Source organism: Triturus cristatus, chromosome 3_1 (assembly GCF_964204655.1).
Source record: "Triturus cristatus chromosome 3_1, aTriCri1.1, whole genome shotgun sequence".
Classification (NCBI taxonomy): Eukaryota; Metazoa; Chordata; class Amphibia; order Caudata; family Salamandridae; genus Triturus; species Triturus cristatus.
In genome coordinates, this window is record NC_140583.1 from 502,639,598 (window position 1) to 502,654,703 (window position 15,106).

At 42.4% G+C, this 15,106-nt stretch overlaps 1 protein-coding gene across 1 annotated transcript in view; it reads left to right on the forward strand.

Moving 5' to 3' along the window:
* Positions 1-15,106, forward strand: part of UNC45A (unc-45 myosin chaperone A) — a 443,919-nt gene that overhangs the window by 181,642 nt on the left and 247,171 nt on the right. The window contains exon 12 of the mRNA XM_085644379.1: positions 3,351-3,492. Within this exon, the coding sequence (XP_085500505.1) occupies positions 3,351-3,492 (142 nt within the window). The remainder of the gene's footprint in view (positions 1-3,350; positions 3,493-15,106) is intronic.

Consider the following 15,106-nt stretch of genomic DNA (forward strand, 5'->3'; position numbering starts at 1 on the left):
ATCTGACATTCTGCAGTTTGCCCTTTCTCTTGCTCAGCAAGGATTTGCTGTGGCTACTGTTAAGGGATATTTATCGGCTTTGTCGGCTTTCCTTTGCTTGCCAGATCAGCCGTCATTGTTCAAATCGCCTATTGTTCTATGATTTCTAAAGGGCCTTACAAACAGGTTTCCTCCTACTCCCTTTATTGTGCCTCAATGGGACTTAAACCTTGTCCTGACTTATCTTATGGGTTCTCCCATCGAGCCCTTACACAAGTGTCCTTTGAGACTGTTGTCTTTTAAGACGGTTTTTCTCATTGCAATCACCTCGGCAAGGAGGGTAAGTGAGCTTCAAGCTCTAAGTCCATACCCCCGTTTTTGACCATTCATGCTGAAAGAATGGTGCTCAGGACCATGGCTGCATTTCTGCCTAAGGTGGCAACTCCCTTCCATCTGGGGCAGTCCAATACCCTTCCTTCCTTCTATCCTCCCCCTCACCCTTCCAAGGAGGAGGAGAGACTTCACCGCTTGGACCCTAAGAGGGCGGTGAGCTTCTACCCGGACAGGACAAAAGACTTTAGAGTTGATGACCAGCTCTTCGTGGGCTTTGTTGGCTGCAGGAAAGGCAGAGCGGTGCACAAGCGCACCCTTTCCAGATGGATTGTCTTGTGCATCAAGGTATGCTACTCTTTGGCTGGTAAGGAACCTCCAGAGGGTTTAAGGGCCCATTCCACTAGAGCGAAGTCTTCCACTTCTGCTTGGTCTAGGGGTGTTCCTGTGAGGACATTTGTAGGGCGGCAACTTGGACCTCCCTCCACACTTTCGCAAAACATTATTGCTTAGACACTGAGGTGAGGAGGGACGGACACTTTGCTCGTTCCGTCGTTTAGGACTTTCTGGTATAGAAGGGTGGACACCCTCCTCCTGGAGTGGGACTGCTGTGGGAATCTATTCACAAGGTGAGGAATCCACTGGCAGATGTATCTATCAGAAGAACAAGTTACTTACCTTCGGTAACACTTTTTCTGGTGGATACAGTATCTGCCTGTGGATTCCTCACTGACCCACCCGCCTCCCCGTTGTCCACCCTTGTATACCTTAAGTATATGATGGTGTTTCAAAATGTATTTGTTACTATCAAAGGCAGTGTGTTATTTCTTTTGCCTTTCTATTTATTCTCCACACTGTGTGTGTTGCTTGTATATTATGTACTGTGTATACTGTGTATATATTGCTGTCAGTCCGTCCGTGTGCCTCGAAGGCACGGAAAAAGGGCGGAACTGACGTCATCACGCCGACGAGGTCTTCTTAGGGAGCCGGTGACGTCAGCGGAGTCGCGAGCGGAGCCGTGTCTCTGTGACGTCGTATTCGACCTCATCGGCGTAGACTGCTACAAAAGTTTCCGAATGTTGCTGGCGCAGGGGATATTCACAAGGTGAGGAATCCACAGGCAGATACTGTATCCACCAGAAAAAGCGTTACCGAAGGTAAGTAACTTGTTCATGTCTACTTTTGTGCTGCACCTTAGAACAGCTTAAGTAGTCGGTGTTTTCCTTCCCTTAGAAGATGTAAATATTGTCCTTCTTCCTTGATCAATCTGATATAGTAAAGGGACTGATAAGCTGTGCAGATTCTTTTTCAGCATTCCTTGCAGTCGTCTTCTTGGAGTCTGCTTCTTAAATTTACTTACAGTCCAGTAAGCATGTTTTTAGGTCCAGTGTCCATGCATTTGCTATACCTTGACTTATTTATTTATGTAAATTCCAAGTACAGGCTACATATAATGAGCACTGAAGATCCATGCTTATTCCATCACCCACTGTCCTCGGTGGAACACTAGCGCTACAACATTTTTCCAAATTATGCATTCCTCTTATCAGTGATCTCACTCCACAAGCATAGAACACATGGGACAGCAAAATAATGTACATAGTTTGGATTCTAATGCAGTACTCAGTTTAAAAGTATGAAAGCTGTTGGAATCAGCGGTGTGGGTTAAAGGTATGCTTTAGTTGTAGACTAGGTTGACAAAGAGAGTTATGCAGCTTGACTCAACAATACACGGATTACTGGTGGGTACCCAATTTATTAGGCGACATAGATCATGTTATGGCTATGCAAGTTAGGTGTTGTGCAGTTTAAGAAATAGTGCACCAGTTACAACTTTGTTTTATTGTGCTGGGTGCTTCCAGGCCCTCGTTGAATGGAAAGTTCAAGTCAGATGCACTATCTGTCATGGTATTCACTGCTTCCATTGTGGACATAATTTGGCTGTGTTTTAGTAGTTGTATGGAACAAGTTCAAGGAATTCATATGGGAATATGTCATTAGAGAGAGGAATACTAGAACCGCTGAGAATTGAATCAAAGTCCCATTAAATTACAGATATTACAATACAATACTAACAGACACTATCCGATGTTAGGATTAAGGAATATCTGGTGAGGCAGCTACAAAATAAATCAAATTGATTTATAATTTGGAATAGTAGGAGAATACACCCGAGATACCAGACTGTGTTGGACTCTAGTGTGGCTTATTGAAAAACACAAAGCTTCATACCAGGTACATTCATTTGGGAAAATTAGTAATTAGTCAAGGGAAATCATACCAATTCTGTGACCTGTTTGGACCAAAAAAAAAACTCACAGTACATATTATTGGTATATCTTAGTAGATTGCTTAAACACTTGGAGTTTGCTTTACATCTAAGAAAATGATTGATCAACGTCATTTCGATACTTATGCTGTGATCTTCATGAATAATGTTCTATTGTTTAGGATTACACTGCAGAGAGACACTCATGGTGGCCCACTGTCTCACCTGTTGCTTGCCTGAGCTTTGGGGGCCATAGTGCCTAAAGATAAGGTGTCTTTCCTGTCACACAGTGCACAAGTCCCTTTTCTTTTTCACAGGGTTCAATTTGGCCTCCTAAAAGAGGGGCATTTCTGTTGACCCTGGCTGAAGTGTTCTAATCCAGGATTTTAGAGCTAATGTAAATCCTTATTTGGACTCTTGGTATTCTCCGGGACCAAAGTAATTCTCTTGTGCTCATCATATCTCTTCTTTTAACAACTACCAATGTCAAATGTATTTTCTTCAGTCCTTTCATAGTGGATTGATTGCACTAACGGCATCAGTGTACGATTACAAAATATTCACATTTATTGATCAGTATCCAAAAATATTCCCATTGATTCCATTGTAAGAATAGCAACATAAAAGAAACCGCTTTCTTATTGATATCAGTCTGTCTTCTGAGCACCTTGCACCTGCCTCTATTAGAGGAAGTCACACATTTCAGAGCAGTAGCCTACTCCGTGGGGACAGATATTATCAGATTCATTTCTACTTGTTTTCTACCCCACAGATGGCTGTGTAATGAGGAGATAAAGGCCAGCACGCGACGCTGGGCAGTGGAGGGACTAGCTTACCTCACCTTCGATGCAGATGTAAAGGAGGAGTTTGTCGAGGATAAGGCAGCTATGAAAGCCATGTTCCAGTTAGCAAAGGTAAAACGAGAAGTACCACCTTTTGAAGTTCTAAATGGATGAGTGACTAAAAGTTTAGGTCTCAGTCTATCACCTGCTTATGTTGACACAAATTCCTATGTAGACTAGACCCCCTTTAAAAGACTTCCCAAACCATAGCATTAGGTAACCACCATTTTTAAACATGCTCAAGCATTTGGATGGGGATTTTTGCAGAGATTAATTCTACTGAGAGCTTTAGTTTACATTTAAGAATCTTATGCACTGGAATTTAAATTCAATCAGTTGTTCAAGATCATACAGAGGGTGCTAGGCAAGGGAGAAACAAAATGGAATTTATTTTGAAGCTTCAAAGTAAATGGCACATCCTATCCCAGGTCCATTTTTTTATGGGATTTCAAAAGAGTATAGAACAGAAGAATGCTACTTTCATGTATGTTTTGACTTTTTGACAGTGTGAAGTTGATATGAAGGGAACACTTGGTGCACAGAGAAGCTCTCCTGTCCGCCAGATGGCTCATTTTTGTCATTGCACTATTATATTGTGTTGCTTCTGTCTGCGCAGCGCAAACTCTGTGGGTCGGGAGCATATCATGCTTTAATTTCACATCTGAAAAATGAGAATGATCAGAATAAACTGGGCAGGTACCTTAGTTTCCCTGAAGAAGCATGTCGTTCACCCATCTTTGGGACTTTTGTATAACAGGTGGGCGACTTAATCGCTCAAATTCTTTTTTGACAATCATCTAGTAAAGAGAGTATTTTTCTTTCTCAGTTCTTGAATTGTTTTTAAGGGGGTATTGATCTCCACATTTTGTGCCAACCATGTTTCCAATCAAGACTTCTTTGTAGGATTGTACATCAAAACCGACCAAAAGCCCTCTGAGGCTAGAAATCCAGTATAAGTACATGCAAATGTTCACTGTGTAGTTGTGAAAATATACAAATTAATATTTGTTATAGGAGCTAACAGGAAAATATATTCTAAGGATTTTTGAGGGCTATTAAATCCGCAGTTCAGTTGTGTGAATGGCAATGGGCTCTTGACTGCTCATTAATTCAGTGTCTGTTTTTTCAGTGAAGCATCAGAAATACTGCAGGTGTGGAGAGACAAATTGAAAGTGTAGAATTCTTGGCAACCGTGAAGTGTTACCATAACATTTGGTTGCAGGAAACCTAGTTGATCTTTATGCTTGTGTTTTCACCTTTAGCAACAGACATAGCATGAGGGATGTGAACTGGTGGATATGGGGAGGAGCATGAGATAAATGGCTTTTGTAATGCCAGGAAAAAATACTTCTGGATTCTTCATGTATGTGACATTGTGTAGCAGGAATCTAGCTAAAAGACAGCAGAGCGATGTATTGTGGCAAAGGTACAGCCAACAAATGATTGCAGGGGTTACTAGATTCTGGGAGCAAAATAGACTGTTACTGCCTTGTGATGTAGCGTTTCTTAAACATATGCGTCTTCAGCTATTTCCTAAATTGGATCTGGGTTGGGGTGGTCTTGGTAGATATAGGGCAGTTATTCCATATCCTGGGTGCGCCTGCCATTGTGGAGTCTGGGAGGACTTGGAGCAGGACATTGCCAGCATCCTGATGCAAGAGTACTAGGGATTGAACTGTAGTTCTGAAGACACTTTTTGGGAGAAACCTTTTCACTTTCAATATAGAGTGAGGTGGTACAAGATAGTGTTTGTTTCCTTTACAGTGTGTTCCTTGAGGATGGGGTTGTTCCCCGGAGTGAATCCAAATGTGTTGGTTCAAAGTTGGAATTTGAATCCATCCATGTTCATGTGGTTAAGCCTGGTTTGCCCCAGTTATTGCTGATTTGTCTTGGTGGAGTTGAGCATCTCGTAGCTCTGCCAGTACTTGAGGAGTCTGATGACTAGAGTGGAGGAATCTTCTAAGTAGAGTTGTGTATCATTGGTATATTGGTGAATTTTTATGCCACTGTTGGTGAGAAGAATGCGAAGGAGCTCCATTTTGAGGTGAAGATAACTGCAGGTAAGGAGAAACCCTGAGGGACTCAGCAAGTGATGAGATTCGTCTGGGGCACAGAGGAGCAAGAACTTCAGTTAACTCCCTAGCTACGTTCACCAGATATTCCTCAGCTGCAAAATCTTTATAATGTTATTTTATCTCAATCATATAGTTTCAACAAGTTAATGACTTTAAAATAGTCTCCATACTCAAGTGAGCACTGTGCCTTGGTACTTTATTTGGAATTTTTACTCTGTCTCCAGCAATCAAGCCAGTAAGATCCATAGTTAGCACAGCTCAACGTGTATCATGCCATATGTTTCATAACAATTATTTTTTATACAAACCTATTTAATTAGATGCAGTTGGGTATTGTCATCTCCAAGTTAATATTACTCTTTGTGGTTGTTGCCTGTAGACAAATTCTCGTGAAGTCAGATTGTATTTATAAAATGCTTAACATTTCAAGGGATCCAAATTAGATGAAAGAAATGTTGGTAAAGCTATAACACCTTCAGCCTATTACTGGGTCTGTAGTGTAAATAAGGTAAAGGTATGTATCCACAACAATCATTTTAGAATGGAAAACAACCTCATCTGTATTGATAACAATGTAGGTTTTGAGATCTTATTTCTAAAATGCAAACAACATGATGGAATACGATAAATGGGCTTCGAAGCACTATGGATATCAAAAGACCTTCTACTTGTAAGCTGACACGTAAAGCCAAGTATAGGCAATTGCTTGGATAATTACTGCTCTGCTAAAATCTTTTCTTTGTGACCAAGATCAATTTTTTTTGCCATAGACATTTTCATCTGTACTTCCTTTTCACTACCATGTGGTGTTCCACAAGGCTAATCTTTGAGTCCAGTTCTTCTTAATTTATATGTTACTCCCTTGGCTAGACTGATAAAATCATTTGGCTGCCTGTTGGTCTCATACGCAGATGACACCCAAATAGTGATGTCAGTAGCTAGTAACCCAGAAACAACTGCTTGCAGATTCCAGAATATTATGTTGCAAAGGTTCTTTTTGCCAGCAAGCTGTCATTTGAAGTCAACATCAATTCCATCAAATCCGCTTCCTTTTTTACGGTGAAACTGTTACGGAACATTCTTCCGTTCGTTGCAAAGTAATTGCAGAAATTGGTGCCCTCATCATCTCAAAATTGGACAGCTTGTAGGAAGCTGGCTCTCTATATACTATACCAAAGTGAGGTATAGTGTGCACAGAGTCCAGTGGAACCCCTGAGGGAGACCGAGGTAAAATTAGATAGCACTTTACTCTCAATTTGTGGTAGTATGGGCGAGCACTAAGACTGTATCGGAGGGTAGTCTTAAGCATTTGTTGCACACGCTCAGGCAACAAATGAAGTCACACGCTCAGAGACAGAACTCGGACCAATTTGATTTGTATAAAAATATTATGTTTGAGGCATGTGAGCTGTAGATCACATGCTTGCATAGCCCACCATCTAGTGTTGGGTCAGGATGTTTTCACTTTGCTTTACTTCGAAGAAGTCTTTCCCAGTCACGAGGTAGGTGACTTGTCCTTTCGGTGATAGTGCGCATGGACATCGACTCCATTGTTAGATTGTTTTTTTCCACCATCGAGTTTGGATTTGAATTGCTGCGCTCCGATCGGCACCGTTTCTCGGGTTCTCTTTGATGCACAATCCACCACCCTCGACAGTATTGTTTCTCGATCGCGTTTCCCATTTTCCGCATATCGTTTCGACTCAAAGACCTTCGAGTGGAAAACTCGTGGAGGGCTGTTGGCCCTACCTGCGAAGGGCTCGCTTGTAGTCGATGGATCGGACTCCATTCAAACTCTGTCCCGGGTGTAGCGCCATGTTTCCGTGCACCTTTGTCTATCCCCGGAACACGGCGAGAAAGACTGCGACGCATGCCGATCATTTCGATCGAAGAAGACGCTTCGTGACCTGAGGGGTGTGGTTGGCAAAAGTGGGCACACCTCCCTTCCTCACTTGGTTTTCCTGTCGATTCTCACGCCCAAAGTGGGGGTCACAACCGGTGGGGCGCAGTTCCTAGAAGCAGCAAAGGCCTGGGGAAGCTCACCAAGGCGGCAATCCTTTGAAGCTTCCCCTTCGTGGACCCTGCCCATCCTGGGGGAGGAGGCTTGGCACCTCGTCCCAGGATGTGCATTGTTTCAGACCCCTGAGAGCACCAGGCTCTCGACCCAGGGGTCCAGAAACCTATCTGGTGGTGGCAGCTGGCGAGCAGCTACTCAGCCTGGACAATAGTTTTGGTCATTTTTCAGGGGGCATCTCTAGGATACACTCGGAGTGCATTTTTCATTAAATCCCACGCTGGCATCAGTGTGGGTTTTAATGTGCTGAGAAGTTTGATACCAAACTTCCCAGTTTTCAGTAAAGTCATCATGATGCTGTGGAGTTCGTAATGACAAACTCCCAGCACCATATACTCTTAATGGCATTTCTGCACTTAAAATGTCTAGGAATTGGTAAAGATCTCAAGAACCCTCGATTCCGACCTATTGTGCCAGGATGCAGATCATTATTTGATCCATTAGTAAGATTTCTTGATCACTATATTCAGATTATTTGTTCAAGGTTGGAAGTCTTACCTTAAGGACGCCACACACTTTTTACAGAAACTACAACAGTTGGAAATTGAGACTCAGGATAATTGGCTGTTATGTACTATCGACGTTACAGCTCTGTATACGTCCATACCACACCAAGCAGGAATGGAAGCCGTTGAGGGGGCTTTACTACAGATGGATGACATTGGTACAGAGAAGATACTTCTACTTCAACTCTTACAATTTTGTCTACACCATAGTTATTTTTCCTGGCAAGACCACTTTTTTGCACAATTGACTGGGATTTCTATGGGTTTCTCGGGGGCCCCAGCATACGCTAATATGTTTATGGCCCAATTTGAGCATCAGTATATCATGAGAAACCCATCGTGGTGGTAAAAAATAAAGCTATATTGCAGATACATAGATGATATTTTCATTGTGTGGTCGGATTCCAAGACTGGGTTGGAAGATATGATATGCACATTGAACACGTTCAACCCAAGGATACAATTTACCCATACTATTGATGATAAATGTATCCATTTTCTAGATGTGTCGGTGACTAAACCACCAGCAGGTATACGTTTTGAAACACAAACATATACTAAACCTACAGATCGTAACAACGCCTTGGCATTTATAAGTTTTCACCCGAGGAGTCTGATAAGGAACTTACCATATTCCCAGTTCATTAGGATTAAAAGAATATGTTCCGAACCAGCCATCTATAAACAGAAAATAGACGAATATAAATAGCTGCACATTGACAGAGAATACCCTGAAACAATCTTACAAGATAGCATCAAGAGGGTACAAGAAAAGGATCGTAAGGATCTATTCGTCCAACTGATCAGATCGGATGACAACAGAATGGTGTTTGTTCAAAGTACACGACTAGCTCACAAGAGATTAAGAGAATCATTAATACGAGGTGGGAATTATTGGAAAATAAACCTGATTTCAATGGAATATTTAAGAGCAAACCTCTACATGCTTACACTAGAGGCAGAAATCTCCGCACAGTTCTAGCTAATCCAGATAGAAGAGTTGACATGGAGGAGCAACAGTGGACTAAAAGGTGTCAAAAACTGCATACACTGCAATATTAACATCACTGGAAACACCTCATCACGCCCAACAACGGGGAGAAGAGTACAATTAAGGCACACTAGTGACTGCAATACAAGCAATGTGATCTATTGTATTAAATGCCCGTGTGGCAAGGCCTATGTAGGCAGAACTCAACGGAAGATCAAAATAAGGGTCACAGAACACAAAAGGAAAATCAGGACTAAAAATACAACATCTATTATAGCGGCCCATTGGAATGAGGCAAAACACACTATGTCACAACCGAGGTTTTTATTGAAAAGGTACCATTACAGCTTGGTCTCGATAACAATAAGTAATTACTACAAAGAGAGATATACTGGATCAAGATGCTAATACCATGATACCCAGCGGTCTTAACGATCGTATGGACATGAGTGATATTAACAGTGATATTAACAGTTTGCTTGTAGACCTAGCGGCCTGCCAATTAATGCAATTGGTTTCTGGCGCTACCCATACTGCCGGCCATCTATTGGACCCTGTCTTTTCTAACATTCCCCATGCTTCTGTGGAGACCCCCAGTCGTGTATGTTGGTCGGACCACTATCTGGTCCTAATGTCTTTCCCGATTTTCGAACCTCCACCTAGAGCTTTCCAACTGCCCTCATTTAAACGCCCTTGGCGCAAACTGAAGCTTGTGGATTTTCATGCTCTTCTCTCTGCTCATCCTCCTCAATGGCACGGTGATCCTGATGCACTCTATAGATCACTTTGCAATTGGATTTTTAAAGCTCTTGATTCACTCATCCCTGCCAAATGGTCTAAGGGTCGCAACTCAGATTCCAATCCTTGGTTTAACAAATCTCTGGCTGAGATTTGCAAATCTTGTAAAAGGTTGAAGCGTATCTGGAGAAAGGACTATGATCCCGGGGCCAAAGCATGTTACCAGGCTGCAATTAAAAGTTATCACAGGACTATACATTCTGTCCGGGCAGCTTATTTTGCTAAGGAAATCAAACTTATTCAAAATCCGGCTAAAAGTATCATTAAAATAATTAAGGATTTTAGAGTCAGAAAAAACTCCACTATCTCTGTGATTAGCTCTAAGCAACCTTGTAAAGACCTGGCGACTTTTTTTGTGACCAAAGTAGAAACTATCTATAAGTCGTTCCCACTGCTGCCCCCTCTTCCATTGCCCCTTATGGGTCACCTCCTGCACATCTTTTGGAGGTCATCTCTTCCATTTATCAGGAAGAGTTTCTTTTGCTGTGCGGTAAAGTTACATCGGGTTCCCCGGTTGATCCTTTGAAACCCGCCCAGTTCAGAGACTCTCTCTCTGTGCTCTTGGCTCCTTTATGCCAGGTCGCCAATTCATATTTTGCTACTGCTGTGGTTCTTGAGACGTGGAAGCAGGCCATGGTGGTCCCATTATTGAAAAAAACGTCGCTGGACCCTGCTAAGTTGGAAAACTTTCGCCCCATCTCTCTCCTACCTTGGGTAGCTAAGATCGCTGAGGCTCACAGTAATAACATCTTAACTGGGTTTCTCAATAGTAATGGCACCCTGGATCCCTCCCAGAATGGTTTCCGCCCTGGCCACAGCACGGAGACGGCTCTATTGGCTGTGTCCGAACATCTGCGGACCATTCTGGACACAGGGCACACGGCGGCACTGATTTTGTTAGATCTCATTGCCGCATTTGATACGGTTTCCCATAACATTCTTTTACGCCGTTTAGAGGAGGCAGGTGTTGCTGGCTTAGCCTTGGAATGGTTTAGATCTTTCCTGTCAGGGAGAACTTTCCAAGTGACCGCCCAGCCATTTCTCTCATGTGTCCAGTGCATTGGGCAGGGGGTGCCTCAGGGTTCCGCTCTGAGTCCTGTACTTTTGAATCTGTACGTTCAACCCCTTGCGGCGGTGGCTAGGGACAAAGGCCTTTCTATGGTCTCCTACGCCGACAACACGCAGCTGGTGGTGGCCCTCTCCGACGACTCTATGCAGGACGCTTCGAAGTTTAGAAGTGGGTTGGTGACAGTAGCAGAGTGGATGAATTCCAACTGCCTCCAGCTTACTGCTAATAAAACCGAGGTGTTGTTGGTGGGGAAAGATAGGAGCATGTGGAGTGAACAATGGTGGCCTTCTACTCTTGGCAGCATGCCTATCCCCAAGACAGTGGTTAAAAACTTGGGGGTTTGGATGGACTCCTCCCTCAGCTTTCAAGACCACACCAAGAAGGTAGCTGGTACCTGTTTCGATCTTCTTCGTGGACTCAGACCCCTGTTGGGGTTTTTCGACCCACCCACTCGTCAGCTCATTGTCCGTGGTGGCGATCTTATCGAGACTTGATTACGCCAGCTTGCTCCTTCTCGGAGCTAATCAGGCTGAGGTGGTGCGCTTGCAGCAAGTCCAAAACGCAGCTGCCAGAGTCTTGTTGGGGCTCCCGCGTAGGTGCGCTACAGCTGGTGTTATCCGACAACTAAACTGGTTGCCCATAGCTAAGCGAATTGAATTTAAGGTTCTTTGTCTATCTTTTAAAATTCTTAAATTCGCGTCTCCCGGGCTTTTGGCCAATTTGCTGACACCTTATGTTCCTGGATGCCAGCTGCGCTCCCTGGGGCAACACTTGGTCGTGATTCCCCACGTGAAGCGTCTCCATATTGGGGGGCAGTCCATTCGTTGTTTGGCAGCTAAGCTATGGAACTCGCTGCCTCTTCATATTCGCAGCATGGATAGCATGCTGACCTTCCGTAAAGCCATCAAGACCTTTCTTTTTCCTGCGATCTAATCTTGCTTCCTTTTGCCCACTCTTTCCTCTACCTTTCCATTCAGTTTTTTTGTTTCTATCCCTCTACTGCTAGCGCCGGGACACCTTTTTGCTGAGGCAGCTGCGGGCTTTATAAACTTAGTTAACATAACAGTTGCTTCCTTTAAATATAGTGCACTTGGTATATCATCAGTAATTCATATACACGCCTTGATTGGTTACATATCCATTCCTAGTATGATAGATCCTTACACTTGCAGCATATTAATAACTAAGACTAGTATAGAGACAGGTTTTCAGAACATTATGACTCTTGGTGATGGGTCACACAAATGTTTGACCCTGTAGAGACCAGGTCACACACTGAATTTGACGTTCATCACACTAGTACGACTTTATAGGTTTTAGTCTTGTTTGTCCCTATGATACTCAGAATACTGAGTTGAATATTTTGAATCTTTCTTGATTCTTTGGTAATTTTTTTGATATGAATATGTGTGGGCACAATATATTGATTAGAGGTTGTTCTGTGTAGATCTCCTGCGGCGTCTACCTTGGGGCCTTCATACATCTCGCATAACTCATTATTTTTGATTATCTATAGCCTAACATTAGATTGCTAGGTTACTCATAATGTTCTAATTTGTTCACAACACACCTTTCGAGTGGCAAACTATATGGATTGCATATGGGTATGTAATTATGTTTTCGGAACAATATCACCTCTCCAAGCTGGCGCCTTCCCGCCTTGTACCTGAGGCATTAGTCCTTTTGCGATGTTGCCATTTTTTCACGTGATTTAACCACGCATACGCGGCGTTTACGGTATGTTAATCCAGAGGTATCGACAGGACCACAAAGTCTCCTACTCATTCGGTAAGTGTGACGTTTCACTTTGGAAAGTCCAGTTAGGCTGCGTTTGGATTAGCATGAGAGCAAAGACTGCGATTATATCGTTTTGGACCCGTGTACGTGGTAATAATAAATGTGTTTGTCTTCGTTGTAGGACTCTGGCAGCTTGGCGTACACAGTTCTTTCCAGCACTGCAGAGGTTATGAAGGTTTAAAGGTTAGCGCAAGTTCAGCGCTATGTTGTGTTTTGGTAGGACGATATGAGAGACTAAAGAAGTAACTCACTATCTTATTTACATGACAGGACTGAATATACGGCTTAAATCACTGGTCTAACACTAACAAGGTACCCCTTGACATATGTAGACACGAGACAGGACATTGGTAGCGCACCGGGTGTTATGACACTACATTGTTCAGATAATCACAATTCACTAGGGTTACAATTACTAGCTCAGGGGCAAGTAGTATTGCTATAATTCAAGGATATGGATGCATGTGCTTAACATAAAGGATTATTCTTTCAGAGCAATCAAGGTGGTTAATTTAGAAAAATTGGAATTTGGGTAATTGAGTTAACGTGAAAGTATTCCTCTATTAGGAATTAAATGTGTATATTATTTTTTTTTGTAGATTGGCCCCTGAGGAAGGGACATTTACGTCCCAAAATGCATTGGGCATCAACTTAAATGTTAAAGGGAAAAACTGTCAATGGATCATCAGAATGTTAACATGTTTAGATAAAAATTATGTGATGTAACACGTTCGTTATAATTTGGCATTATTTGTAAATGTGTAACATTATTACATGAATATCATTTTTTTCAATCAAAAGAAAAGAATTGTTTATTTGAATAAATTGTGAAACAAGCCAGACTGTGGTAAACGTAGAAAATATTAGATAGTGAACAGTGCGCAGCGCACTCAAGTCAGTGTACTTGTATTAAGAGATTGAGAATACATCACATGTATTAACAGCATGTGCAGCTCTGCAGCACCATTGAGTTATAGTGCTAAGTTGTTTAGATTTTGACTAATAAGAAAAATAGGAGTGCTCCCCCCAACACCAATATCTTCACTCAGAGATGTTTGCCATGTCGACTCTTCACTTTGTTCTTCCCCAAAGCACGTAGCCTGCAAAGGCAGTGTCTGTGTGTAATGGTACAGGGCTTCTAAGGGTGGCACAATAAATGCTGCAGCCCTTAGAGGCCTTCCCTGGCCACAGTGCCCTTGGTTCCTATGGTACCATTTACAAGGGACTGACCTGTGGCCAAAGAGTGCCAATTGAGTTTTGTTTTTAATGCAGTTTAGGGAAAGAAAATAGGCCCTGGGTACCTGTTTGGCAGGAACCCAGGGCACACTCAGTCAAAGTACATCAGCAGTTTGGCAAAAAGCGGGGGCAACCTTGCAAAAAGAGAGCACTTTCTTACACTACTCCAATGCACTATTCACTAATATGCAGAAAATATTCCTAAACAAATAAAAAATTGTGCAAAATGCGGCGGTTCACCTGCTTTTAGGTATCCCCAAACACAATTTGGTGGCACAAGGTTTGGTCCACCTTCACTGGCTCCCTGTCAAGATGCACATTGATTTTAAAGCTCTTTGCATTTCCTTTAAAGCATTGCAAGGATCCAGACCTGAATTCCTCAGATTGCACTTTCAGCATTATTCTCCTACTAGACCGCTGCGCTCATTTTCTGCACCCAACCTAGTTATTCAAAAATTCAAAAGATCCAGATGAGGTGGTAGGAACTTTGTTACCTACGCTTCCAAACTGTGGAATTCTTTGCCACTGGATTTGAAACTAAAGACTGACTTACTGACCTTTAGGAAAGCCTTTAAGACTTGTCTTTTTAACCACTAGGACTTCTGTCAGTTCTCTTTGGCCATAAACCAAAGGCAGTTCCTACTCTGAACATTAGCGCCTAGACACCTCTGGGTATGAGAGCGCGTACAAATGTTATTTGCATTTCAAGTGGTTGCCTAAATAAACCCAAGGTTCGTTTTTCCATTTTTTCTGAGTTTGTGTTTAGTTTAAGCAGCCGCTTATTAATTGGATGGGAAATGGCCTCTTTGTGATACATTGAATGTGGAATAATCTGTACATGTTTTTATAGATGATAGTGGGAAATGTGAAGTGGACTCCATGATCTGTCTATATATGGATAAACAATAGTTCAAAAGGTTCTGAAATCTGAATGTGAAGCAGCCTGTTTATGCTGATCTACATGAAAAATAAAGCGACTACACAAACCTCCAAATCATTTTAAAGCCTCTTTCTTATCGAAGCAGGGTATTGTCTTATCACTCAAGTGCCTAATTACTGGTTTTATTTTCATCCTCTTTATTAAGATATTGTTTACTTTGAGAGGTAATATGAGACCGCCTCAGATCATACCTTGCTGTT